Source organism: Scyliorhinus torazame, chromosome 22 (assembly GCF_047496885.1).
Source record: "Scyliorhinus torazame isolate Kashiwa2021f chromosome 22, sScyTor2.1, whole genome shotgun sequence".
NCBI lineage: Eukaryota > Metazoa > Chordata > Chondrichthyes > Carcharhiniformes > Scyliorhinidae > Scyliorhinus > Scyliorhinus torazame.
In genome coordinates this window covers 50132090-50159144 of record NC_092728.1, presented here as the reverse complement: position 1 = coordinate 50159144, position 27055 = coordinate 50132090, and the positions used below count along the sequence as shown (strand labels likewise).

Sequence of the window (27055 nt, the reverse complement as noted above, 5' to 3'; positions counted from 1 at the left end):
ACTCTACTCCTCCATCACCAATTCACAGCTTTTATGCATGTCCCACTTGTGTCCTATCCAGCCTGTGGTTTTACCCTCATTTCAATCTCCTCCTGCACCCATTCACCCAGCCTCCTATCCTGACCCAGCTCCTCTCCTCTTTGCTGCTCCCAGCACTCAGCTGTGAATCAGTAATTTACTAAAAGTGGGGAAACACAATCATTTACGGGCGTGTCTAAAACTTCTTACGCGTGCTTTCAACCCTCCTTCTCAGTGCTGCCAGACATCAAGACCCCCAACCCTCTCAATGCTCCAAGATGGACACTTCTGTGATCCCAGAATCTGCTCCATTGCTACCAAAACCCCTCTGCATCACTCCTAGGCAAAGGAATGTTTGCACTGCTCCCAGACCAGTGCTGACACATCTAGTGCTGACAATCAGTGTCTCTGACAACACTACTTGGGAAAATATCTCTGCTTTTCTAAAATCTCCAACTCCCTGTAAGAAGCACCGTTGGACATCAGCGAGTAATATAATCAGCGAGTAATATATTGCATATAGTACACACTTACTCTCAGTGTAACACATTCCCCATTTTAATACGTGCCGAACACCCGACCTTGTATTTAAGGATGGGGGTTTCGTGATCTGACCATATTTCCGAATCACTTCACAAAATTATCCCAAATTCCTCTTTGCTTTATGACTGATTCCGCCCCAGTGTTTTCCAATCCTGGCTCCAGCAGTAATGTAATTCCAGAAAAAATATTTCATCCATCATGGTAGCAGCTTTGGGCTTTGCTCAAAAATCACAAAGAGCAAATATTTGAACGATTGCTTTGAACTAAAATTCATACTATATTCTTTGCAGTTTGCTTAATACTGCATGAGGTAACCTTGCAATTGTGTCAGATTCACCACAAAGTCACTGTTCCTTCTGTCTCTTTGAAGTCATGAGATCCAGTGCGAATGAAACTCGGCCAATGAAACCTAACTCTGGTGCTAAATCAGTGCAGTTTCTATCGTTTTAAAAAAATATATATTTTTTATTCTCCTTTTTCACATTTTCTCCCAAATTTACACCCACCAACAATAATCAGTAACAAATATGTCAATCCCCATATCAATAAAAGCGATCCCATCCTCTCACCAAACCCCAAACATTAGCCCGCATGTTCACATAAAGAAGTGACAAAAAGGAATCAGGAATCACCCATAGTCACCATTAACACACACCGCCCCCCACCACCCCCCCCAACTAATGTTCGATGTTATCCAGTTCTTGAAAGTGCATAATGAATAATGCCCATGAATTGTAGAACCCCTCCATCCTTCCCCTTAAGTTCAAACTTAACCTTCTCAAGAGCCAAGGATTCCAGCAGGTCCCCCCCACCACGCCAGGGCACAGGTTGGAGAGGTTGCTCTCCAACCCATCAGGATACTCCTTCGAGCGATCAACGAGGCGAAGGCTACAGCATCTGCCTCCGCACCCGTTTCCAACCCTGGCTGGTCCGACACCCCAAATATGGCCTCCCGGGCGTCATAGTTTCACGTGCACCACTTTAGAAATTACCCTAAAAACCTCCTTCCAGTAATCCTCCAGCTTTGGACAGGACCAAAACAGATGAACGTGATTAGCGGGGGCCCCCCGCAACATTCACACACTTCTTCTACTCCTTCAAAGAATCGGCTCATGCTCGCCCTCGTGAGGTGTGCTCTGTAAACCACCTTCAGCTGGATCAGCACCAACCTCGCACAGGAGGTGGAGGCGTTCACTCTCCGGAGCACCTCACACCAGAACCCCTCCTCCATATACTCTCCCAACACTTCCTCCCACTTTGCTTTGATCCCTTCCAGTGATGCCTTCTCCTCTTCCAAAATAGCTCCATAAACCGCCGACACTACCCCCTTCTCCAGGCCCCCCGTCGTCAGCACCTCCTCCAGAAATGTGGAGGCCGGCTCCACCAGGAAGCCCTGAATCTCCTTTCTGGCAAAGTCGCGAACCTGCATGTATCTAAACATTTCCCCCTGCTCCAGCCCATACTTCGCTTCCAGCTCCTTCAATCTTGCAAACCAACCCCTAAGAAACAAATCTTTTACTGTCTTAATCCCCTTCTCCTCCCATTTCCAAAAATTTCCATCCCACCTCCCTGGCTCAAATCTGTGATTCCCCCAAATCGGCATTTCCCTTGACCCTGCCCCCAACCCGAAGTGTTGGCGAAACTGCCTCTAAATTCTCAATGAAGCTATTATTACCGGACTCCCTGAGTACTTCCCCGGGGCTATCGGGAGCGGCGTTGTTGCAAGTGCTTTCAATCCCGACCCCCTACACAAACTCTCCTCCATTCTGACCCACTGAGAATCAACCCCTCTGACCCAGCTCCGCACCTTCTCCACATTCGCCGCCCAGTAGTAATACATCAGGTTCAGAAGACCCAAACCCCCTGCCTGCCTTCCTCTCTGTAGTAACACCTTTCTAACTCTGGCCACCTTCCCTCCCCATATGAACGACGTAATCCTTCCCTCAATCTCTCTGAAAAAAGCCTTTGGCAGGAAAATCGGCAGGCATTGAAAAATAAACAGAAATCGTGGCAACACGTTCATTTTAACCGCCTGTACCCGACCCGCCAGTGACAGAGGGAGACCATCCCACCTTGCCAGATCAGCTTTCACTCTGCCCACCAAACTAGAAATGTTGTATCTGCGGAGATCCGCCCCCCCCCCCCACTCCCGGGCAACCCGCACCCCCAGGTAGCTAAAGTGAGTCCCTGCCCTACGGAATGGCAGCCCCCCCCACGCCTGCCCCCACCCCCGGCCAAGGCACCACAAAATACTCACCCTTGTCTAGATTTAGTTTGTACCCAGAGAAAGACCCAAACACTCGAAGCAGCTCCAATATTCCCCCTATCAACACACTCGGTTCCGACACGTATAACAGCAAGTCATCGGCACATAAGGACACCCTATGCTCTATCCTCCCCCGCACTATTCCTTTCCATACCCCCAAACCTCTTAATGCGAGGGCCAATGGCTCAATCGCAAGTGCAAACAGCAGGGGGGACATAGGACATTCCTGCCTAGTCCCACGGTGGAGAGAAACGTATCTCAAGCTGATGTTGTTTGTGTGGACGCTCACCCTCGGCTCCTTATATAGTAGCTTTACCCAGTTCACAAATCTTGGTCCAATCCCAACCCTCTCCAGAACTGCCATCAAGTACCCCATTCTACCTGGTCAAATGCCTTCTCAGCGTCCAATGCCACAACCACCTCTGTTTCCTTCCCCCCTTGCCGGTGCCATAACAACATTCAATAGCAGTTTCTATCTTTGACACAAAGTCATCTCTGTCCCAGTCAGAAACCGGTTCAGCGCCCACCTGAAGAAATATACTGCGCATTCCGATTATTCAGCAATATTAAAGTGGCACAATGTGCAGTTGGCTGGTTACAATGTTCAGTGCTCTAAAGCTTTATAAAAGGAAATGTTTTCATGTTGGAGGTCTCAAGAGGTAAGCGAGGCCCAGGGTCGCATTTCTGATCATCAGTCATCCTAACTTGTCATTACTTTTCCACACTTACTGACACAATGGCAGCCCTGTTGAGCACAGGGCTAAATCACTGGCTTTGAAAACAGACCAAGGCAGGCCAGCAGCACGGTTCGATTCCCGTAACAGCCTCCCCGAACAGGCGCCGGAATGTGGTGACTAGGGGCTTTTCACAGTAACTTCATTTGAAGCCTACTTGTGACAATACGCGACTTTCATTTCTTTCAAATACTGATTGTTTCTGTACTGTGTCGCATTTCCTGAATACAATAACAATCGGGAAAGCATTCCTTGTGGACATTAAAACAAGGGTTGGCCAAATGCACGTCAGTATTTGCATGGTGAATCGGTATTGGCTCCAGATCCCTTGGGAATCAAATCAGGATTTGCCAGGGAGTGAATCAGTATTTCCCCAGGGGATCTCTGGGAGTGAATCAGTATTTCCCAGGGGAGGGGTCTCTGGGAGTGGATAAGTATTTCCCGGGGGGGTCTCTGGGAGTGAATCAGTATTTCCCGGGGGGGCGGGGTCTCTGGGAGTGGATAAGTATTTCCCGGGGGGGGGGGGGGGGGGGGGGGGGGGGGTGTCTCTGGGAGTGAATCAGTATTTCCCGGGGGGGGGGGGGGGGGTCTCTGGGAGTGAATCAGTATTTCCCGGGGGGGTGTCTCAGGGAGTGAATCAGTATTTTCCGGGGGGGGGGGGGGGGGTCTCTGGGAGTGAATCAGTATTTCCCAGGGGGGGGGGGGGGGGGGGGGGTGTCTCTGGGAGTGAATCAGTATTTCCCAGGGGGGGTCTCTGGGAGTGAATCAGTATTTCCCAGGGGGGGGGGGGGGGGGGGGTCTCTGGGAGTGAATCAGTATTTTCCGGGGGGGGGGTCTCTGGGAGTGAATCAGTATTTCCCTGGGGTGGGGGGGGGGGGGTTCTCTGGGAGTGAATCAGTATTTCCCAGGGGGGGGGTTCTCTGGGAGTGAATCAGTATTTCCCGGGGGGGGGGGGGGTCTCTGGGAGTGAATCAGTATTTCCCAGGGGGGGGGTTCTCTGGGAGTGAATCAGTATTTCCCAGGGGGGGGGTCTCTGGGAGTGAATCAGTATTTCCCAGGGGGGGGTCTCTGGAGTGAATCAGTATTTCCCGGGGGGGGGGGGGGGGGTCTCTGGGAGTGAATCAGTATTTCCCAGGGGGGCGGGTCTCTGGGAGTGAATCAGTATTTCTCAGGGGGGTCTCTGGGAGTGAATCAGTATTTCCCAGGGGGGGGGGGGGGGTCTCTGGAGTGAATCAGTATTTCCCAGGGGGGGGGCGGTCTCTGGGAGTGAATCAGTATTTCCCAGGGGGGGGGGGTCTCTGGGAGTGAATCAGTATTTCCCAGGGGGGGTCTCTGGGAGTGAATCAGTATTTCCCAGGGGGGGGGTCTCTGGGAGTGAATCAGTATTTCCCAGAAGGGCGGGTCTCTGGGAGTGAATCAGTATTTCCCAGGGGGGGGTCTCTGGGAGTGAATCAGTATTTCCCAGGGGGGCGGGTCTCTGGGAGTGAATCAGTATTTCCCAGGGGGGCGGGTCTCTGGGAGTGAATCAGTATTTCCCAGGGGGGCGGGTCTCTGGGAGTGAATCAGTATTTCCCAGGGGGGGGGGTCTCTGGGAGTGAATCAGTATTTCCCGGGGGGGGGGGGGTGTCTCTGGGAGTGAATCAGTATTTCCAGGGGGCGGGGGGGGGGGGTCTCTGGGAGTGAATCAGTGTTTCCCGGGGGGGGGGTCTCTGGGAGTGAATCAGTATTTCCCAGGGGGGGTCTCTGGGAGTGAATCAGTATTTGTTCGCATTTTATTCAAAAAGTTTGAAACCATTGGAAGTTTTAAATATTTTAGCAGGGGCACAGGAAAAATACATGCAAATATCGGTGTGTGAAATGTAATGTATGCTCAAAAAACAGGGAACCCTGTAAATTACAGACACCTCCGGGACTGGTTCAGTTTTCTTCTTTTTGCAGGTGGGCGTGAACGCGTTCAGTGATGTCCTTCAGGAAGCCTGCAGTTCTTCGCAAATGTTGCCTACACTTGACCCTCGTCCAATACCAGGTGACCATTAAATTCTCGCAGGCTAATAAATACGGCCAATCAAGTGATGCACCCATCTCAGTACCAAATAATACAAAGATATATGTACTGCAGGTAATGGTAGTCAGTACACAACAGGTGCATAGTGTATAAACTGCAGATAGATTCAGGCATGGCACTGTATACATCATAAGCTTTGTAGTTGACAGGATTATTGAAGTTGTTTGTTACCTATGGCGCTAAGAGCATGTCGAAGTTCCAGAGTGAAGGCAGTAATGGGAAACGTCCTCAGATACTGCAAGATGGCCACCGTGGCAAGATTACTGGCAGGATTCGCCACCGATTCCAATTTGTTGCTCACTGTGTGGATTCCCAAGCCACGACCTAACACACAGAGAAAATAATAACATTTATTAAAGTTAGCCAATGTAATGACAAGCAACAGTTTTGGCGCTATTGAACCACCTCTGATGCGCCTACAGTGTTCTGGGGTTTCTGCTCCCACCAGGGTACAGCTGGAGCCAGGGGAAGCAGTACCATGTAAACTTGGTCAATACTAAAGATTGTACACTCCAGCACTCAGAGGTTCCAGGTCTTCCTGAGCTACAGTCAAATGGGAGACAGTGGCACCCTGGAAGGAGTGGTGGGTGGGTGGGAGCGGGGTGAGGGTGGGGAGGGAGCGGAGGGGGTGGGGTAGGTGGGGGTGAGGAAGCAGGGTGAGAGTGGGGTGAGAGCAGGGTGAGGGTGGTGGGAGCAGGGTGAGAGTGGGGTGGGAGCAGGGTGAGGGTGGGGTGCGAGCAACGGGGAGGATGCAGGGTGAGGGTGGGGTGGATGCAGGGGGTGAGGGAGCAGGGTGAGAGTGGGGTGGGAGTAGGGTGAGAGTGGGGTGGGAGTAGGGTGAGAGTGGGGTGGGAGTAGGGTGAGAGTGGGGTGGGAGCGGGGCGAGGGTGGGGTGGGAGCAGGGTGAGGGTGGGGTGGGAGGAGGGTGAGGGTGGGGTGGGAGGAGGGTGAGGGTGGGGTGGGCGCAGGGTGAGGGTGGGGTGGGAGCAGGGTGAGGGTGGGGTGGGAGCAGGGTGAGGGTGGGGTGGGAGCAGGGTGAGGGTGGGGAGGGAGCAGTGCGAGGGTGGGGAGGGAGCAGGGTGAGAGTGGAGTGGGAGCAGGCTGAGAGTGGGGTGGGAGCAGGGTGAGAGTGAGGTGGGAGCAGGGTGGGGGTGGGTGGGCGCAGCCTGAGGGTGGGGAGGGAGCAGTGCGAGGGTGGGGTGGGAGCAGGGTGAGGGTGGGGAGGGAGCAGGGTGAGGGTGGGGAGGGAGCAGGGTGAGGGTGGGGTGGGAGCAGGGTGAGAGTGGGGTGGGAGCAGGGCGAGGGTGGGGTGGGAGCAGCCCGAGGGTGGGGAGGGAGCAGCGCGAGGGTGGGGAGGGAGCAGTGCGAGGGTGGGGAGGGAGCAGTGCGAGGGTGGGGAGGGAGCGGGGTGAGGGTGGGGAGGGAGTGGGGTGAGGGTGGGGTGGAAGCGGGGTGAGGGTGGGGTGGGAGCAGGGTGGGGCTGGGGAGGGAGCAGGGTGGGGAGGGAGCAGGGTGGGGAGGGAGCAGGGTGGGGAGGGAGTAGGGTGGGGAGGGAGCAGGGTGGGGAGGGAGCAGGGTGGGGAGGGAGCAGGGTGGGGAGGGAGCAGGGTGGGGAGGGAGCAGGGTGGGGAGGGAGCAGGGTGGGGAGGGAGCAGGGTGGGGAGGGAGCAGGGTGGGGAGGGAGCAGGGTGGGGAGGGAGCAGGGTGGGGAGGGAGCAGGGTGGGGAGGGAGCAGGGTGGGGGTGGGGAGGGAGCAAGGTGGGGGTGGGGAGGTAGCAAGGTGGGGGTGGGGAGGTAGCAAGGTGGGGGTGGGGAGGTAGCAAGGTGGGGGTGGGGAGGGAGCAGGGTGGGGTGGGGAGGGAGCAGGGTGGGGTGGGGAGGGAGCAGGGTGGGACTGGGGAGGGAGCAGGGTGGGTTGGGGTGGAAGCAGGGTGAGGGTGGGATGGGAGCAGTGCGAAGGTGGGATGGGAGCGGGGGTGAGTGTGGGGTGGGAGCAAGATGGTGGTGGGGAGGGAGCAGGGTGGGGAGGGAGCAGGGTGGGGGTGGGGAGGGAGCAGGGTGGGGGTGGGGAGGGAGCAGGGTGGGGGTTGGGAGGGAGCAGGGTGGGGGTGGAGGAGCAGGGTGGGGGTGGGAGGGAGCAGGGTGGGGGTGGGAGGGAGCAGGGTGGGGGTGGGAGGGAGCAGGGTGGGGGTGGGAGGGAGCAGGGTGGGGGTGGGAGGGAGCAGGGTGAGGGTGGGGTGGGAGCAGGGTGGGGGTGGGGTGGGAACAGCACGAGGTGTGGAGGGAGCAGTGCGAGGGTGGGAAGGGAGCAGGGAGGGTGTGGGGAGGGAGCAGGGTGAGGGTGGGGAGGGAGCAGGGTGGGGGTGGGAGGGAGCAGGGCGAGAGTGGGGTGGGAGCGGGGCGAGAGTGGGGTGGGAGCGGGGCGAGAGTGGGGGTGGGAGCGGGGCGAGAGTGGGGTGGGATCAGCCCGAGGGTGGGGAGGGAGCAGTGCGAGGGTGGGGAGGGAGGAGGGTGGGCGGGAGGGTGGGGAGGGAGCGGGGTGAGGGTGGGGAGGGAGCAGGGTGAGGGTGGGAGCAGGGTAGTGAGGGAGCAGGGTGGTGAGGGAGCAGGGTGGGGAGGGAGCAGGGTGGGGAGGGAGCAGGGTGGGGAGGGGAGCAGGGTGGGGAGGGAGCAGGGTGGGCAGGGAGCAGGGTGGGCAGGGAGCAGGGTGGGCAGGGAGCAGGGTGGGCAGGGAGCAGGGTGGGCAGGGAGCAGGGTGGGCAGGGAGCAGGGTGGGCAGGGAGCAGGGTGGGCAGGGAGCAGGGTGGGCATAGAGCAGGGTGGGCAGGGAGCAGGGTGGGCAGGGAGCAGGGTGGGCAGGGAGCAGGTGGGCAGGGAGCAGGGTGGGCAGGGAGCAGGGTGGGGGTGGGGAGGGAGCAGGGGTGGGGGTGGGGGTGGGAGCAGGGTGGGGGTGGGGTGGGAGCAGGGTGAGGGTGGGAGGGACCGGGGTGAGGGTGGGACCGGGGTGAGGGTGGTATTGGAGCGGGGTGAGGGTGGGGTGGGAGCGGGGTGCGGGTGGGGTGGGGAGCGGGGTGCGGGTGGGGTGGGAGCGGTGCGGGTGGGGTGGAGCGGGTGAGGGTGGGGTGGGGAGGGAGCAGGGTGGGGTGGGAGCAGGGCGAGGGTGGGGTGGGAGCGGGGTGAGTGTGGGGTGGGAGCGGGGTGAGTGTGTGGTGGGAGCGGGGTGAGTGTGGGGTGGGAGCGGTGTGAGTGTGGGGTGGAGCTGGGCGAGGGTGGGGTGGGAGCAGGGCGAGAGTGGGGTGGGATCAGCCCGAGGGTGGGGAGGGAGCAGTGCGAGGGTGGGGAGGGAGGAGGGTGGGGAGGGAGGCGGGTGAGGGTGGGGAGGGAGCGGGGTGAGGGTGGGGAGGGAGCGCGGTGAGGGTGGGGAGGGAGCGGGGTGAGGGTGGGGAGGGAGCGGGGTGAGGGTGGGGTGGGAGCAGGGTGGGGGTGGGGAGGGAGCAGGGTGGTGTGGGAGCAGGGTGGGGAGGGAGCAGGGTGGGGAGGGAGCAGGGTGGGGAGGGAGCAGGGTGGGGAGGGAGCAGGGTGGGGAGGGAGCAGGGTGGGGAGGGAGCAGGGTGGGGGTGGGGAGGGAGCAAGGTGGGGGTGGGGAGGGAGCAGGGTGGGGGTGGCGAGGGAGCAGGGTGGGGGTGGCGAGGGAGCAGGGTGGGGGTGGCGAAGGAGCAGGGAGGGGGTGGGGAGGGAGCAGGGAGGGGTGGGGTGGGAGCAGGGTGGGGGTGGGGAGGGAGCAGGGTGGGTTGGGTTGGGAGCAGGGTGGGGGTGGGATGGGAGCAGTGCGAAGGTGGGATGGGAGCGGGGTGTGTGTGGGGTGGGAGCAGGTTGGGGGTGGGTTGGGAGCAGGATGGGGGTGGGGAGGGAGCAGGGTGGGGGTGGGGAGGGAGCAGGGTGGGGGTGGGGAGGGAGTGGGGTGGGAGCAGGGTGGGTGTGGGGAGGGAGCGGTGTGAGGGTGGGGAGGGAGCGGAGTGAGGGTGGGGTGGGAGCAGGGTGGGGGTGGTGTAGAACAGGGCGAGGATGGGGTGGAACAGGGCGAGTGTGGGGTGGGAACGGGGTGAGGGTGGGGTGGAGCAGGGCGAGTGTGGGGTGGAGCAGGGCGAGGGTGGGGTGGGAGGGAGCGGGGTGAGGGGCGAGGGTGGGGTGGGAGCAGGGTGAGGGTGGGGTGGAGCAGGGCGAGTGTGGGGTGGGAGCAGCCTGAGGGTGGGGCGGGAGCAGTGCGAGTGTGGGGAGGGAGCAGTGCGAGGGTGGGGTGGGGGCAGCCTGAGGGTGGGGAGGGAGCAGTGCGAGGGTGGGGAGGGAGCAGTGCGAGGGTGGGGTGGGAGCAGCCTGAGGGTGGGGAGGGAGCAGTGCGAGGGTGGGGTGGGAGCAGCCTCAGGGTGGGGAGGGAGCAGTGCGAGGGTGGGGAGGGAGCGGGGTGAGGGTGGAGTGCGAGCAGGGTGGGGGTGGGGAGGGAGCGGGGTGAGGGTATGGCGGGAGCAGGGTGGGGGTGGGGAGGGAGCAGGGTGAGGGTGGGGTGGGAGCAGGGTGGGGGTGGGAGGGAGCAGGGTGAAGGTGGGGTGGGAGCAGGGTGGGGATGGGGTGGGAACAGCATGAGGTGGGGAGGGAGCGGGGTGAGGGTGGAGTGCAAGCAGGGTGGGGGTGGGGAGGGAGCGGGGTGAGGGTATGGCGGGAGCAGGGTGGGGGTGGGGAGGGAGCAGGGTGAGGGTGGGGTGGGAGCAGGGTGGGGGTGGGAGGGAGCAGGGTGAAGGTGGGGTGGGAGCAGGGTGGGGGTGGGGTGGGAACAGCATGAGGTGGGGAGGGAGCAGTGCGAGGGTGGGGAGGGAGCGGGGTGCGGTTGGGGTGGGAGCAGGGTGGGGGTGGGGAGGGAGCAGGGCGAGGGTGGGGAGGGAGCAGGGTGGGGGTGGGGAGGGAGCAGGGCGAGGGTGGGGAGGGAGCAGGGTGCGGGTGGGGAGGGAGCAGGGTGGGGGTGGGGTGCGAGCAGGGTGGGGGTGGGGAGGGAGCGGGGTGAGGGTATGGTGGGAGCAGGGTGGGGGTGGGGAGGGAGCAGGGTGAGGGTGGGGTGGGAGCAGGGTGGGGGTGGGAGGGAGCAGGGTGAGGGTGGGATGGGGCAGGGTGGGGTGGGGTGGGAACAGCATAAGGTGGGAAGGGAGCAGTGCGACGGTGGGGAGGGAGCGGGGTGGGGGTGGGGAGGGAGCAGGGCGAGGGTGGGGAGGGAGCAGGGTGGGGGTGGGGAGGGAGCAGGGCGAGGGTGGGGAGGGAGCAGGGTGGGGGTGGGGTGGGAGCGGGGTGAGGGTGGGAGCGGGGTGAGGGTGGGGTGGGAGCAGGGTGGGGGTGGGTAGGGAGCAGGGCGAGGGTGGGGAGGGAGCAGGGCGAGGGTGGGGAGGGAGCAGGGCGAGGGCGGGGAGGGAGCAGGGTGGGGGTGGGGTGGGAGCGGGGTGAGGGTGGGAGCAGGGCGAGGGTGGGGTGGGAGCGGGGTGAGGGTGGGAGCGGGGTGAGGGTGGTATCGGAGCGGGGGGAGGGTGGGGTGGGAGCGGGGTGAGGGTGGGAGCGGGGTGAGGGTGGGGTGGGAGCGGGGTGAGGGTGGGGTGGGAGCGGGGTGAGGGTGGGGTGGGAGCGGGGTGAGGGTGGGGTGGGAGCGGGGTGAGGGTGGGGTGGAGCAGGGCGAGGGTGGGGTGGGAGCGGGGTGAGGTTGGGGTGGGAGCGGGGTGAGGGTGGGGTGGAGCAGGGGGAGGGTGGGGTGGAGCAGGGCGAGAGTGGGGTGGAGCAGGGCGAGGGTGGGGTGGGAGCGGGGTGAGTGTGGGGTGGGAGCGGGGCGAGTGTGGGGTGGGAGCGGGGTGAGTGTGGGGTGGAGCAGGGCGAGGGTGGGGTGGAGTGGAGCAGGGCGAGGGTGGGGTGGAGCAGGGCGAGGGTGGGGTGGGAGCGCGGTGAGGGTGGGGTGGAGCAGGGCGAGGGTGGGGTGGGAGCGGGGGGAGTGTGGGGTGGGAGCGGGGTGAGTGTGGGGTGGGAGCAGGGCGAGGGTGGGGTGGAGCAGGGCGAGGGTGGGGTGGAAGTAGGATGAAGCACGAAGGAGATGGATGGGTAAATGTAATTAGAATTATTTACCAACATGGAAGTTGAATTTGTTCCAATTATCGGCAGCTAGATAGATTTGTGGCAAACAAGGGAGTCAAAGGTTAGATGGGGTGGGCAAGAAAGTGGAAGTAAGGATACGATCAAATCAGTCACGATCTTATCAAATGGCAGAGCATGCTCGAGGGGAGCATCACGTACTCCTGCTGTTAATTAATATACATGTTCAAATGCATCTGACAACATAAACGGGCAAGAAGCGGCGGCATGAATGTGGGGACTGGGGGGGGGGGGGGGGGGGGGGGTGTCGCAGGGCCAGCAGGAGGTGGGGGGAGCCCGAGTGCAGGAAGATGGGAAGACGGGGTGGGGGAGTCCCCCCTTCCCCCCAAGGAGAATGGTGGGCTTTCCGTGAGCTGAAGGGGGGAAGCACATTGCAGGAGTGGGAGGGCACAAGAAAGAATGAGAAACACTGCAGAGGAAAACAGCATAAAAGGGAGGCTGAGAGTGTGCATGAGAGTGTGCAAATAAAACACTGAAAGGTGAGAGTAAGAGAAGAGCCATTGAGGAAACTGCAGCGTAAGAGAAAATGCTGGAAAATCTCAGCAAGTCTGGCAGCATCTGGAGGGAGAGACAAGAGCTAACACTTCGAGTCCGATGACTCTTTGTCCAAACCATCGAGTCATCGGACTCAAAACATTAGCTCTTTTCTCTCCCTACAGATGCAGCCAGAGTTGCTGAGATTTTCCAGCATTTTCTCTTTCGTTTCAGATTCCAGCATCCACAGTAATTTGCTTTTATTGAGCAAACTGCAGGAATGTTAAAGAGTGAACACCAGAGCGACAGTGAGAATAATAGAATCAGAGGAACAGGAATCATGGGAAGCATTTGCCCAGGACAAGGGGAACAACCATATGGAGGGAGAGTATGAGATGCGCAATCAAAAAGGCAATGTATGGTGGGAAGGACATAATATTTACTAGGTTTCAGTGGCATTATGGGCAACATTTCAGCTCCGATGAAGACATGTTCTGTAACACATGAATAAAAATCACCATTTTGCAGGGAAACAAAATGGTTCAAAAACTGAGTGAAATGGACTAACTTCAATAGGCAGGATGGTTTTTGATGAGACACTGGGCAGCAAGTTAAACCACAATGACCAAACTGTGGCTTTGTTGATGGCTGCTGCACAGTTTCATCATCATATAGTCATCACCATTGAGATTATGATAACACTGGCTAAAAGGCAAGCTGCAAAATGTAATGACTCCCAGCTTGCTTGCAATGGAATTACGATGGTTCTGCCACGATCGCTGCCAAAGAACGATGCTTTCGATTGGCTGAATCTATTGGTGTTTGCACCTTGATGCTCCCTATCTCAGAGTTACTACAGCTCAATGGTAGCAATCTCACCTCTGAGTCAGGAGGTTGGTGGTTCCAATTCTACCCCAAGGATTTGGGCATATCTCAGCTAACACCCCAGTACAGTATGGAGGGAGTGATTCATCATCGGGGCTGATAATGTGTTTTACCGATGCTTCAGGAAGGGATAAACATTGGCCAGGAAACCGGGAGAGGGAGGGGTAACTTCCTTGCTCCTCCTCGTGATAGTGTCTTTTACATCCACCTGTGAAGGCATCAGCGCAGCCTTCCCAGCACCACATTGGAGCGGCAGCTGTGATTTTTCAATACTCAAGTCTCTGAAGTGGAACTTGAACCCACAATCTTCCAACTGAAAGCGAGGAGGCCACTAGCTGAGGCCGATTATGCTCCTTTGGCAGCCCTTCCATTTTAAAAAAAATTAAGGGTCAATTTATCGTGGCCAATCCAACTAACTTGCACATCTTTGGGTTGCGAGGGCGAAGCCCACGCAGATACGGGGAGAATGTGCAAACTCCACACGGACAGTGACCCAGGGCCGGGATTCGAACCCGGGTCCACAGCGCTGTAGGCAGCAATGCTAACCACTGCGCCGCCCTCTCGCAGTCCGTCCTGATGCCTTGACTCAAAAAGAGCAGTCAAAAGGTACGCCCTCGAATTCAGTATTTGAATTGCATGGAATCAAGCTTAGCTTCACCAAGATTGGGACTGAGCACTCTGTACAGGGAGGGAACTCTACCGTTTAGGGCTGAGATAAGGACTGCAGCGGTTCAAGGCGGCAGCTCACCACCACCTTCCGAAGGGCATCTAGGGATGGGCAATAAATGCTGGCGTAGCCAGAGACGCCCACATCCTGTAAATTTTTTTTTTTTTTTAAAGTGAAGGCACAGCCACTAATGATGGAGAGTTTAAAACTCGGACATGCACAAGAGGACAGACTGGAAGATGATTACAGCGATAGGAAGGATGAGAGCGGACCATGGAGGGATTTGAAAACAAGAGTAAGAATGTTATAAATGTAGATGTTGCCAGACCAGGAGTAGGCCAGTGAGTACAGGGGGGATGGGGTTTGGTGCGAGAGAATGTGAACAATCGAGTTTGAGTTTACAAAGGCTTTAAGTTGGGAGACTGACCAAGAGAGTATGGGATGGAATTGGCGAGGCACAAACATTCAAATGGATGAAAAACAGTGCTGTGATCTCTGTTCAGGGAATACTGCACTAAAATTATGAAGGGGATATAGAAAATTGGAATCGCAAATTATAAAGACGTTGAAAGATTGAAAGCCCTGGATTTGGTTACTGTGTAACGTTACTTAGATTTTAAATAGGCTTAAACATGTAATCCAAATGAAATGGGTGCATTCTGGTCTTAAAGGTGATGAAAGAAACATGGTAATTAGATTCACAAACCTTTTCCTGGTTGCAACCTCTCGAATTACACAGGGTAACAATGTCTGAGTGTGTATAGCATTCTCTGCTTTTATTCCAGATTTCCAGCATCCGCAGTATTTGGCTTGTGTAATAATTTATCTGCAAGTTACTTTTTTTACTTCACTTTTGAAGTTCACAGGCTGAGGAGAAAAAGTGCGATTGCCAGGAGCCGTACCAATCATGAGAGGTGTAAACGGAAGACCCTCACCCGGCAAGTCGGGTGACAAACCTTAAGCCCCAGGAGCAATAGGCAAGATCACTGGGAAAATTCAAGGAATCGTGGTATTAATTAACTGATATTAATTAATGAATAACTTTAAAGATAGGCCAGCAGTCCTGCTACTTTATAGCAAGGCAAAAAACATTGCATATTGTAACCAACACTACGAGCGATCAATGAGGTTGGTCAAATCAGTAAAATGGGCAGTGTGCTTCATCACCATTTTTCCATTCACAATTTAAAATCAGGAAATAAGTACTTCTACACTTCCAAGGAGATACTCTTTTTTTAAAAGTCTATAAAACAGTAAAGAAAGGGCTTAGGAATAGAGCATTCGAGCTTTTGTGATTCAAGTACAAGGACACCCAGATTCCTCTGTACCACCAAATCCATCTCCATTGAAACAGGAAACTGCTTGGCCATTCTTCCTGCCAGAGTGAACAAGTTCACATTCACCCCATTTGTACTCCATCTGCCTCTCACCTAACCTATCTCTGTTCCATTGGCTCCCCTTTACATCTTACTTTCTGACCTATTTGATGTCATTGGCAAATTTAGCTACCATACATTTGGCCCCTTCACCCAGGCCCTTGATATAGATGGTAACACTGATCCCTCTGGGACTTGTTGCAGTTTGCAAACCCCAAATTGACTCATTTATCCATACTCTCTACTTCCTGTTTGCTAACCAATCCTTTATCCGTGTTACCCCATGTAATCTTATTTGTGTAGTAACCTTTATTGTGGCACCTTATCCAATGCATGAATGGTTCTATAGGTAACCATTTTCTCATTTAAACATTATTTCCATTGGGTTGAGGACCATTCTCCGCCCCATCTCCAACAGCCTATGAAGGGGGAAAAACCCAAAGTACAGTTACTGTCCATTAGAATGGAGAGAAGAACATTTTAGTGCTGTTAAAGCCCTTACCTACTAACGGGCCACTGACTTGCTGCAGGTTGCCAAGGATCTTTTGGCCAAGTAGGTGAATGAGTCGCGTAACCACCTAAAACAAACACCACCATTTCATGAGAGCTCATACTGTGTGATCGAGACCAAATTCATTAAAAGATGTCGTGATTTCAGCAACAAAATTGTATTAATACAGCACCTTTTAATGTAACAGAACGTCTCAAGGAGCCTCACAGGTACTAGTGTATACAGATAGATACCTCTCTGAAATCAGAGGGCACAATTCCCTGTGACATTCTCCTTTCCCCTTCACCGCCACTCCCCCTCCATTTGGGTATATGTGCGTTGAACTAAGAAAAACCCACCGAAGCATTTACTGATCCGAACTCTGTTATTGCGGTTTAATCTTGGCATTCATGAGCTTCTTACTCAAGAAGAGATCTTGCTGAAGGTCATGATCTTTTGTTGACAACACGTTTGTTTACATACTAAATATTTACAGAAGTTAACAAAGGCAAAGACATAGCTGGAACGATTCTCTAAATCAGGTTTTTTCAAACTCGGCCACGACCCGCAGGTAGATAGCGGGCCGGCGTCGGGAGCGTCACAGAAAAGAAATTGACGTGTGGTTCTCCGCTGGGGGAGGGCAAGTGGAATTTAAGTATCAGCATGTGAAATCTGCGTGAATGTTTGAAACCTCTGTATTCGTGTCACTTTAAAGACGTACAAGTTTTCAGTCTTCACAAATAAAACTCATGGGACTCCATATGCTGTTTAAACCAAAAGAGTATGCAAGCCGGCTTAGGCGGATCCGGCTGGGCGCAGGCCCGTTGCCCAGCGGGACAGACTGCCAACTGAAGTCAGCGCGCTGTCCCAGTGCCATCTCCTCCTGAAGCTGGCGCGCTGCCCCAGTACCGTCTCCTCCTGAAGACAGTGCGCTGTCCTAGTACCGTCTCCTCCTGAAGACAGTGCGCTGTCCCAGTACCGTCTCGTCCTGAAGACAGTGCGCTGTCCCAATACCGCCTCCTCCTGAAGACAGTGCGCTGTCCCAGTACCGTCTCGTCCTGAAGACAGTGCGCTGTCCCAGTACTGTCTCCTCCTGAAGACAGTGCGCTGTCCCAGTACCGTCTCCTCCTGAAGACAGTGCGCTGTCCCAATACCGTCGCCTCCTGAAGACAGTGCGCTGTCCCAATACCGCCTCCTCCTGAAGACAGTGCGCTGTCCCAATACCGCCTCCTCCTGAAGACAGTGCGCTGTCCCAGTACCGTCTCCTCCTGAAGACAGTGCGCTGTCCCAATACCGTCGCCTCCTGAAGACAGTGCGCTGTCCCAATACCGCCTCCTCCTGAAGACAGTGCGCTGTCCCAGTACCGTCTCCTCCTGAAGACAGTGCGCTGTCCCAGTACCACCTCCTCCTGAAGACAGTGCGCTGTACAGTACCATCTCCTCCTGACACTGCACTGTCCCAGTATTGTCTCCTCCTGACAAAAGCACGCTATCCCAATACCGCCTACTCCTGAAGAGACAGTACGCTGTCCCAATACCGCGTCCTCCTGAAGACAGTGCTCTGTCCCAATACCGCCTCCTCCTGAAGACAGTGCGCTGTCCCAGTACCGTCTCCTCCTGAAGAGACAGTACGCTGTCCCAGTACCGTCTCCTCCTGAAGACAGTGCGCTGTCCCAATACCGCCTCCTCCTGAAGACAGTGCGCTGTCCCAGTACCGTCTCGTCCTGAAGACAGTGCGCTGTCCCAGTACTGTCTCCTCCTGAAGACAGTGCGCTGTCCCAGTACCGTCTCCTCCTGAAGACAGTGCGCTGTCCCAATACCGTCGCCTCCTGAAGACAGTGCGCTGTCCCAATACCGCCTCCTCCTGAAGACAGTGCGCTGTCCCAATACCGCCTCCTCCTGAAGACAGTGCGCTGTCCCAATACCGCCTCCTCCTGAAGACAGTGCGCTGTCCCAGTACCGTCTCCTCCTGAAGACAGTGCGCTGTCCCAGTACCACCTCCTCCTGAAGACAGTGCGCTGTATAGTACCATCTCCTCCTGACACTGCACTGTCCCAGTATTGTCTCCTCCTGACAAAAGCACGCTATCCCAATACCGCCTACTCCTGAAGAGACAGTACGCTGTCCCAATACCGCGTCCTCCTGAAGACAGTGCTCTGTCCCAATACCGCCTCCTCCTGAAGACAGTGCGCTGTCCCAGTACCGTCTCCTCCTGAAGAGACAGTACGCTGTCCCAATACCGCGTCCTCCTGAAGACAGTGCTCTGTCCCAATACCGCCTCCTCCTGAAGACAGTACGATGTCTCTGTACCATCTCCTCCTGAAGAGACAGTGCTCTGTCCCAATACCGCCTCCTCCTGAAGAGACAGTGCTCTGTCCCAATACCGCCTCCTCCTGAAGACAGTGCGCTGTCCCAGTACCGTCTCCTCCTGAAGACAGTGCGCTGTCCCAGTACCGTCTCCTCCTGAAGACAGTGCGCTGTCCCAGTTCCGTCTCCTCCTGAAGACAGTGCGCTGTCCCAGTACCGTCTCCTCCTGAAGACAGTGCGCTGTCCCAGTACCGTCTCCTCCTGAAGACAGTGCGCTGTCCCAGTACCGTCTCCTCCTGAAGACAGTGCGCTGTCCCAATACCGCCTCCTCCTGAAGACAGTACGCTGTCCCAGTACCGTCTCCTCCTGAAGACAGTGCGCTGTCCCAGTACCGTCTCCTCCTGAAGACAGTGCGCTGTCCCAGTACCGTCTCCTCCTGAAGACAGTGCGCTGTCCCAATACCGCCTCCTCCTGAAGACAGTACGCTGTCCCAGTACCCTCTCCTCCTGAAGACAGTACGATGTCTCAGTACTGCCTCCTCCTGAAGACAGTGCGCTGTCCCAATACCGCCTCCTCCTGAAGACAGTGCGCTGTCCCAGTACTGCCTGCTCCTGAAGACAGTGCGCTGTCCCAATACCGCCTCCTCCTGAAGACAGTGCGCTGTCCCAATACCGTCTCCTCCTGAAGACAGTGCGCTGTCCCAATACAGTCTCCTCCTGTAGACAGTGCTCTGTCCCAATACCGCCTCCTCCTGAAGACAGTGCGCTGTCCCAGTACCGTCTCCTCCTGAAGAGACAGTGCTCTGTCCCAATACCGTCTCCTCCTGAAGACAGTACGCTGTCCCAGTACCGCCTCCTCCTGAAGACAGTGCGCTGTCCCAATACCGCCTCCTCCTCAAGACAGTGCGCTGTCGCAGTACCGTCTCCTCCTGAAGACAGTGCTCTGTCCCAATACCGCCTCCTCCTGAAGACAGTGCGCTGTCCCAGTACCGTCTCCTCCTGAAGAGACAGTGCTCTGTCCCAATACCGCCTCCTCCTGAAGACAGTGCTCTGTCCCAGTACCGCCTCCTCCTGAAGACAGTGCGCTGTCCCAATACCGCCTCCTCCTCAAGACAGTGCGCTGTCCCAGTACCGTCTCCTCCTGAAGAGACAGTGCTCTGTCCCAATACCGCCTCCTCCTGAAGACAGTGCTCTGTCCCAGTACCGCCTCCTCCTGAAGAGACAGTGCTCTGTCCCAATACCGCCTCCTCCTGAAGACAGTGCGCTGTCCCAGTACCGTCTCCTCCTGAAGACAGTGCTCTGTCCCAATACCGCCTCCTCCTGAAGAGTGCGCTGTCCCAATACCGCCTCCTCCTGAAGACAGTGCGCTGTCCCAATACCGCCTCCTCCTGAAGACAGTGCGCTGTCCCAATACCGCCTCCTCCTGAAGACAGTGCGCTGTCCCAGTACCGTCTCCTCCTGAAGAGACAGTGCTCTGTCCCAATACCGCCTCCTCCTGAAGACAGTGCTCTGTTCCAATACCGCCTCCTCCTGAAGACAGTGCGCTGTACAGTACCATCTCCTCCTGAAGACAGTGCGCTGTCCCAGTACCGTCTCCTCCTGAAGAGACAGTGCTCTGTCCCAATACCGCCTCCTCCTGAAGACAGTGCGCTGTCCCAATACCGTCTCCTCCTGAAGACAGTGCGCTGTCCCAGTACCGTCTCCTCCTGAAGAGACAGTGTGCTGTCCCAGTTCCGTCTCCTCCTGAAGACAGTGCGCTGTCCCAGTACCGCCTCCTCCTGAAGAGACAGTGTGCTGTCCCAGTACCACCTCCTCCTGAAGACAGTGCGCTGTCCCAATACCGTCTCCTCCTGAAGACAGTGCTCTGTCCCAGTACCGTCGCCTCCTGAAGAGACAGTGCTCTGTCCCAATACCGCCTCCTCCTGAAGAGACAGTGCTCTGTCCCAATACAGCCTCCTCCTGAAGACAGTGCGCTGTACAGTACCATCTCCTCCTGAAGAGACAGTGCTCTGTCCCAGTACCGCCTCCTCCTGAAGACAGTGCTCTGTCCCAGTACCGTCTCCTCCTGAAGACAGTGCGCTGTCCCAGTACCGTCTCCTCCTGAAGACAGTGCTCTGTCCCAGTACCGTCTCCTCCTGAAGACAGTGCGCTGTCCCAGTACCGCCTCCTCCTGAAGACAGTACGCTGTCCCAGTACCGTCTCCTCCTGAAGACAGTGCTCTGTCCCAGTACCGTCTCCTCCTGAAGACAGTGCGCTGTCCCAGTACCGTCTCCTCCTGAAGACAGTGCGCTGTCCCAGTACCGTCTCCTCCTGAAGACAGTGCTCTGTCCCAATACCGTCTCCTCCTGAAGACAGTGCGCTGTCCCAGTACCGCCTCCTCCTGAAGAGACAGTGCGCTGTCCCAATACCGCCTCCTCCTGAAGACAGTGCGCTGTCCCAGTACCGTCTCCTCCTGAAGACAGTGCGCTGTCCCAGTACCGCCTCCTCCTGAAGAGACAGTGCTCTGTCCCAATACCGCCTTCTCCTGAAGACAGTACGCTGTCCCAGTACCGTCTCCTCCTGAAGAGACAGTGTGCTGTCCCAGTACCGTCTCCTCCTGAAGACAGTGCGCTGTCCCAGTACCGTCTCCTCCTGAAGAGACAGTACGCTGTCCCAATACCGCGTCCTCCTGAAGACAGTGCTCTGTCCCAATACCGCCTCCTCCTGAAGACAGTACGATGTCTCTGTACCATCTCCTCCTGAAGAGACAGTGCTCTGTCCCAATACCGCCTCCTCCTGAAGAGACAGTGCTCTGTCCCAATACCGCCTCCTCCTGAAGACAGTGCGCTGTCCCAGTACCGTCTCCTCCTGAAGACAGTGCTCTGTCCCAATACCGCCTCCTCCTGAAGACAGTGCGCTGTCCCAGTACCGTCTCCTCCTGAAGAGACAGTGCTCTGTCCCAATACCGCCTCCTCCTGAAGACAGTGCGCTGTCCCAGTACCGTCTCCTCCTGAAGACAGTGCGCTGTCCCAGTACCGTCTCCTCCTGAAGACAGTGCGCTGTCCCAGTACCGTCTCCTCCTGAAGACAGTGCGCTGTCCCAGTACCGTCTCCTCCTGAAGACAGTGCGCTGTCCCAGTACCGTCTCCTCCTGAAGACAGTGCGCTGTCCCAATACCGCCTCCTCCTGAAGACAGTACGCTGTCCCAGTACCGTCTCCTCCTGAAGACAGTGCGCTGTCCCAGTACCGTCTCCTCCTGAAGACAGTGCGCTGTCCCAGTACCGTCTCCTCCTGAAGACAGTGCGCTGTCCCAATACCGCCTCCTCCTGAAGACAGTACGCTGTCCCAGTACCCTCTCCTCCTGAAGACAGTACGATGTCTCAGTACTGCCTCCTCCTGAAGACAGTGCGCTGTCCCAATACCGCCTCCTCCTGAAGACAGTGCGCTGTCCCAGTACTGCCTCCTCCTGAAGACAGTGCGCTGTCCCAATACCGCCTCCTCCTGAAGACAGTGTGCTGTCCCAATACCGTCTCCTCCTGAAGACAGTACGATGTCTCAGTACTGCCTCCTCCTGAAGACAGTGCGCTGTCCCAGTACTGCCTCCTTCTGAAGACAGTGCGCTGTCCCAATACCGCCTCCTCCTGAAGACAGTGCGCTGTCCCAATACCGCCTCCTCCTGAAGACAGTGCGCTGTCCCAATACCGTCTCCTCCTGAAGACAGTGCGCTGTCCCAGTACCGTCTCCTCCTGAAGACAGTGCGCTGTCCCAATACCGTCTCCTCCTGAAGACAGTGCACTGTCCCAGTACCGTCTCCTCCTGAAGACAGTGCGCTGTCCCAATGCCGCCTCCTCCTGAAGACAGTGCACTGTCCCAATACCGTCTCCTCCTGAAGACAGTGCACTGTCCCAGTACCGTCTCCTCCTGAAGACAGTGCGCTGTCCCAATGCCGCCTCCTCCTGAAGACAGTGCACTGTCCCAGTACCGTCTCCTCCTGAAGACAGTGCGCTGTCCCAATACAGTCTCCTCCTGAAGACAGTGCGCTGTCCCAGTACCGTCTCATCCTGAAGACAGTGCGCTGTCCCATTACCGTCTCCTCCTGAAGACAGTGCGCTGTCCCAGTACCGTCTCCTCCTGAAGACAGTGCGCTGTCCCAGTACCGTCTCCTCCTGAAGACAGTGCGCTGTCCCAATGCCGCCTCCTCCTGAAGACAGTGCACTGTCCCAGTACCGTCTCCTCCTGAAGACAGTGCGCTGTCCCAATGCCGCCTCCTCCTGAAGACAGTGCACTGTCCCAATACCGTCTCCTCCTGAAGACAGTGCACTGTCCCAGTACCGTCTCCTCCTGAAGACAGTGCGCTGTCCCAATGCCGCCTCCTCCTGAAGACAGTGCACTGTCCCAGTACCGTCTCCTCCTGAAGACAGTGCGCTGTCCCAATACAGTCTCCTCCTGAAGACAGTGCGCTGTCCCAGTACCGTCTCATCCTGAAGACAGTGCGCTGTCCCAATGCCGCCTCCTCCTGAAGACAGTACGCTGTCCCAATACCGCCTCCTCCTGAAGACAGTGCGCTGTCCCAATACCGCCTCCTCCTGAAGACAGTACGATGTCTCAGTACCGTCTCCTCCTGAAGACAGTGCGCTGTCCCAATACCGCCTACTTACACTGCACTATCCCAGTACTGCCTCCTCCTGACACTGCGCTGTCCCAGTACTGCCTTCTCCTGACACTGCGCTGTCCCAGTACTGCCTCCTCCTGACACTGCGCTGTCCCAGTACCGTCTCCTCCTGACACTGCGCTGTCCCAGTACTGTCTCCTCCTGAGGTCAGCACGCTGTCCCAGTACCGTCTCCTCCTGACATCAGCACACTGTCCCAGTACCATCCCCTCCTGACGTCAGCACGCAGTTCCAGTACCGTGTCCTCCTGACGTCAGCGCTCTGTCCCAGTATTGCCTCTTCCTGACACTGCGCTGTCCCAGAACTGTCTCCTCCTGACACTGCGCTGTCCCAGTACTGTGTCCTCTTGACACTGCTGTCCAAGTACTGCCTCCTCCTGACACTGCGCTGTCTCAGTACCGTCTCCTCCTGACACTGCGCTGTCCCAGTATTGCCTCCTCCTGACACTGCGCTGTCCCAGTACTGCCTCCTCCTGACACTGCGCTGTCCCAGTACTGTCTCCTCCTGACACTGCGCTGTCCCAGTACCGTCTCCTCCTGACACTGCGCTGTCCCAGTACTGCCTCCTCCTGACACTGCGCGGTCCCAGTACCGTCTCCTCCAGACACTGCGCTGTCCCAGTACCGTCTCCTCCTGAAACTGCGCTGTCCCAGTACGGCCTCCTCCTGACACTGCGCTGTCCCAGTACTGCCTCCTCCTGACACTGCGCTGTCTCAGTACCGTCTCTTCTTGACACTGCGCTGTCCCAGTACTGTCTCCTCCTGACACTGCACTGTCCCAGTACAGCCTCCTCCTGACACTGCGCTGTCCCAGTACCATCTCCTCCTGACACTGCGCTGTCCCAGTACTGTCTCCTCCTGACACTGCGCTGTCCCAGTACTGCCTCCTCCTGACACTGCGCTGTCCCAGTACTGTCTCCTCCTGACACTGCGCGGTCCCAGTACTGTCTCCTCCTGACACTGCGCTGACCCAGTACTGCCTCCTCCTGACACTGCGCTGTCCCAGTACCGTCTCCTCCTGACACTGCACTGTCCCAGTACCGTCTCCTCCTGACACTGCGCTGTCCCAGTACCGTCTCCTCCTGACACTGCGCTGTCCCAGTACTGTCTCCTCCTGATGACAGTGCGCTGTCTCAGTACTGCCTCCTCCGGACGTTAGCGCGCTGTCCCAGTACCGTCTCCTCCTGACACTGCGCTGTCCCAGTACTGTCTCCCCCTGAAGACACTGCGCTGTCCAGGTACTACCTCCTCCTGACACTGCGCTGTCCCAGTACCGTCTCCTCCTGACGCCAGCGCGCTGTCCCAGTACCGTCTCCTCCTGACGTCAGCGTGTTGTCCTAGTATTGTCTCTTCCTGACACTGCGCTGTCCCAGTACTGTCTCCTCCTGACGCCAGCGCGCTGTCCCAGTACCGTCTCCTCCTGACGTCAGCGTGTTGTCCTAGTATTGTCTCTTCCTGACACTGCGCTGTCCCAGTACTGTCTCCTCCTGACGCCAGCGCGCTGTCCCAGTACCGTCTCCTCCTGACGTCAGCGTGTTGTCCTAGTATTGTCTCTTCCTGACACTGCGCTGTCCCAGTACTGTCTCCTCCTGACACTGCGCTGTCCCAGTACTGTCTCCTCCTGACACTGCGCTGTCCCAGTACTGCCTCCTCCTGACACTGCGCGGTCCCAGTACCGTCTCCTCCTGACACTGCGCTGTCCCAGTACAGTCTCCTCCGGACACTGCGCGGTCCCAGTACTGCCTCCTCCTGACACTGCGCGGTCCCAGTACCGTCTCCTCCTGACACTGCGCTGTCCCAGTACCGTCTCCTCCGGACACTGCGCGGTCCCAGTACTGTCTCCTCCTGACACTGCGCGGTCCCAGTACTGTCTCCTCCGGACACTGCGCTGTCCCAGTACCGTCTCCTCCGGACACTGCGCTGTCCCAGTACTGCCTCCTCCTGAAGACACTGCGCTGTCCCAGTACTGCCTCCTCCTGACACTGCGCGGTCCCAGTACCGTCTCCTCCTGACACTGCGCTGTCCCAGTACCGTCTCCTCCGGACACTGCGCGGTCCCAGTACTGTCTCCTCCTGACACTGCGCGGTCCCAGTACTGTCTCCTCCGGACACTGCGCTGTCCCAGTACCGTCTCCTCCGGACACTGCGCTGTCCCAGTACCGTCTCCTCCTGACACTGCGCGGTCCCAGTACTGCCTCCTCCTGAAGACACTGCGCTGTCCCAGTACTGCCTCCTCCTGACACTGCGCGGTCCCAGTACCGTCTCCTCCGGACACTGCGCTGTCCCAGTACCGTCTCCTCCTGACACTGCGCTGTCCCAGTACTGCCTCCTCCTGACACTGCGCTGTCCCAGTACCGTCTCCTCCTGACACTGCGCTGTCCCAGTACTGCCTCCTCCTGACACTGCGCTGTCCCAGTACCGTCTCCTCCTGACACTGCGCTGTCCCAGTACCGTCTCCTCCTGACACTGCGCTGTCCCAGTACCGTCTCCTCCTGACACTGCACTGTCCCAGTACCGTCTCCTCCTGACACTGCACTGTCCCAGTACCGTCTCCTCCTGACACTGCGCTGTCCCAGTACCGTCTCCTCCTGACACTGCGCTGTCCCAGTACTGTCTCCTCCTGATGACAGTGCGCTGTCTCAGTACTGCCTCCTCCGGACGTTAGCGCGCTGTCCCAGTACCGTCTCCTCCTCACACTGCGCTGTCCCAGTACGGTCTCCTCCTGAAGACACTGCGCTGTCCCAGTACCATCTCCTCCTGTCACTGCGCTGTCCCAGTACTGGCTCCTCCTGACGTCAGCGCGCTGTTCCAGTACCGTCTCCTCCTGACACTGCGCTGTCCCAGTACTGTCTCCTCCTGAAGACAGTGCGCTGTCCAGGTACTACCTCCTCCTGAAGACACTGCGCTGTCCCAGTACTGTCTCCTCCTGAAGACAGTGCGCTGTCCAGGTACTACCTCCTCCTGAAGTCACTGCGCTGTCCCAGTACTGGCTCCTCCTGACGTCAGCGCGCTGTTCCAGTACCGTCTCCTCCTGACACTGCGCTGTCCCAGTACTGTCTCCTCCTGAAGACAGTGCGCTGTCCAGGTACTACCTCCTCCTGACACTGCGCTGTCCCAGTACCGTCTCCTCCTGACGTCAGCGCGCTGTCCCAGTACCGTCTCCTCCTGACGTCAGCGTGTTGTCCTAGTATTGTCTCTTCCTGACACTGCGCTGTCCCAGTACTGTCTCCTCCTGAAGACACTGCGCTGTCCCAGTACTGTCTCCTCCTGACACTGCGCTGTCCCAGTACTGCCTCCTCCTGACACTGCGCTGTCGCAGGACCAAATTGAAGTGAAAGAAGTGGCCCTGCATCCCATTTGACCTGATTTTGTGACCATACTATAAAATCATACAGCATAAGATCATTCAGCCATCATGTCTGCCAGACTTTGAAAGCTATCCCATTAGTTTCACTCTTCTGTTCTTTCTTGTGTTTGTGTCATTTCACGTTAATTAGCCACATCCCTCGGGAATCCTTTCTGGCACTGGATTCCAGCTCATAATAGCTTGGTGTGTAAAAAAAAAAAAAATCTTCCAGTGAGTTTCAAATATTCAAACCAACAGAGACCAGATGAAATTTCATGTTTGCAGAATAGGGCTGAAGTGACGTCCTGGATTATGAGCTCAAATATTAGTCGGGACCAGGAACTCTACAAGAGTAGCCCAAGATCCTCCCTGTGTGCAAGTATTTGGTATCTGCTTTCTGTTCTCCATGGTCACTTAGCTTTGCTCCAGAATCCAGTAACATGGAGATCATGGGTGCGAATCCATCCCTCACCACTGAAGCACTCTGGAACATTTTATCATAAAAAGATGTTTGCAAAAGTAGATGCCATTTTGATGATGCACTGTGGCACAGCACGTTATGCTTACAAAAACGTTTCTGCTCTTAGATTTAGAGTGGCAATCCCCTCACCTTGAACTCACTGCAGTCACAGGCACCTGCTGAGGCACAGCAGTCAAATGTTAATCTGTTCCCGACTCATTATTCGCTAAAAATTCTTGACGAATGCTGCTCCCTTTCGGTTGACAGTGGGAGCAGTGTGATTCAGAGAAGTTAAACAGAATCTTGAACAATTCCAACACCGAGAAAAGTAGTTTAAAAGTTCTACACTGCCAAATGGAAAAGTAAAGCATGCTTAAACACAAATATAGCACCCAAAGACAATTTGCAGGAATTGCTGCTGCTGACTGTGTGCTACACTACACTACAAACATTTTACCCAATGTATACAGCACCAACAGGCATTCAAAATTAGGAACTACTTTGATAACTGTGGGCTCCTGTTAACAAAAAATGTAAGCAAACCAAGCTGTGAAGATTATATATTGCTGGAGGACACATCCTTTTCCAAACACTGTAGGTGTC

General features: G+C 56.9%; 1 protein-coding gene across 3 annotated transcripts in view; it reads right to left on the bottom strand.

Moving 5' to 3' along the window:
- Nucleotides 1–27055, bottom strand: part of pnpla7b (patatin-like phospholipase domain containing 7b) — a 473312-nt gene that overhangs the window by 248915 nt on the left and 197342 nt on the right. For all 3 annotated transcript variants that reach the window (XM_072488205.1, XM_072488203.1, XM_072488204.1), the window contains 2 exons: nucleotides 15708–15783; nucleotides 5798–5950 (listed from right to left, as the gene is read on the bottom strand). In XM_072488205.1, the coding sequence (XP_072344306.1) occupies nucleotides 5798–5950; nucleotides 15708–15783 (229 nt within the window). The remainder of the gene's footprint in view (nucleotides 1–5797; nucleotides 5951–15707; nucleotides 15784–27055) is intronic.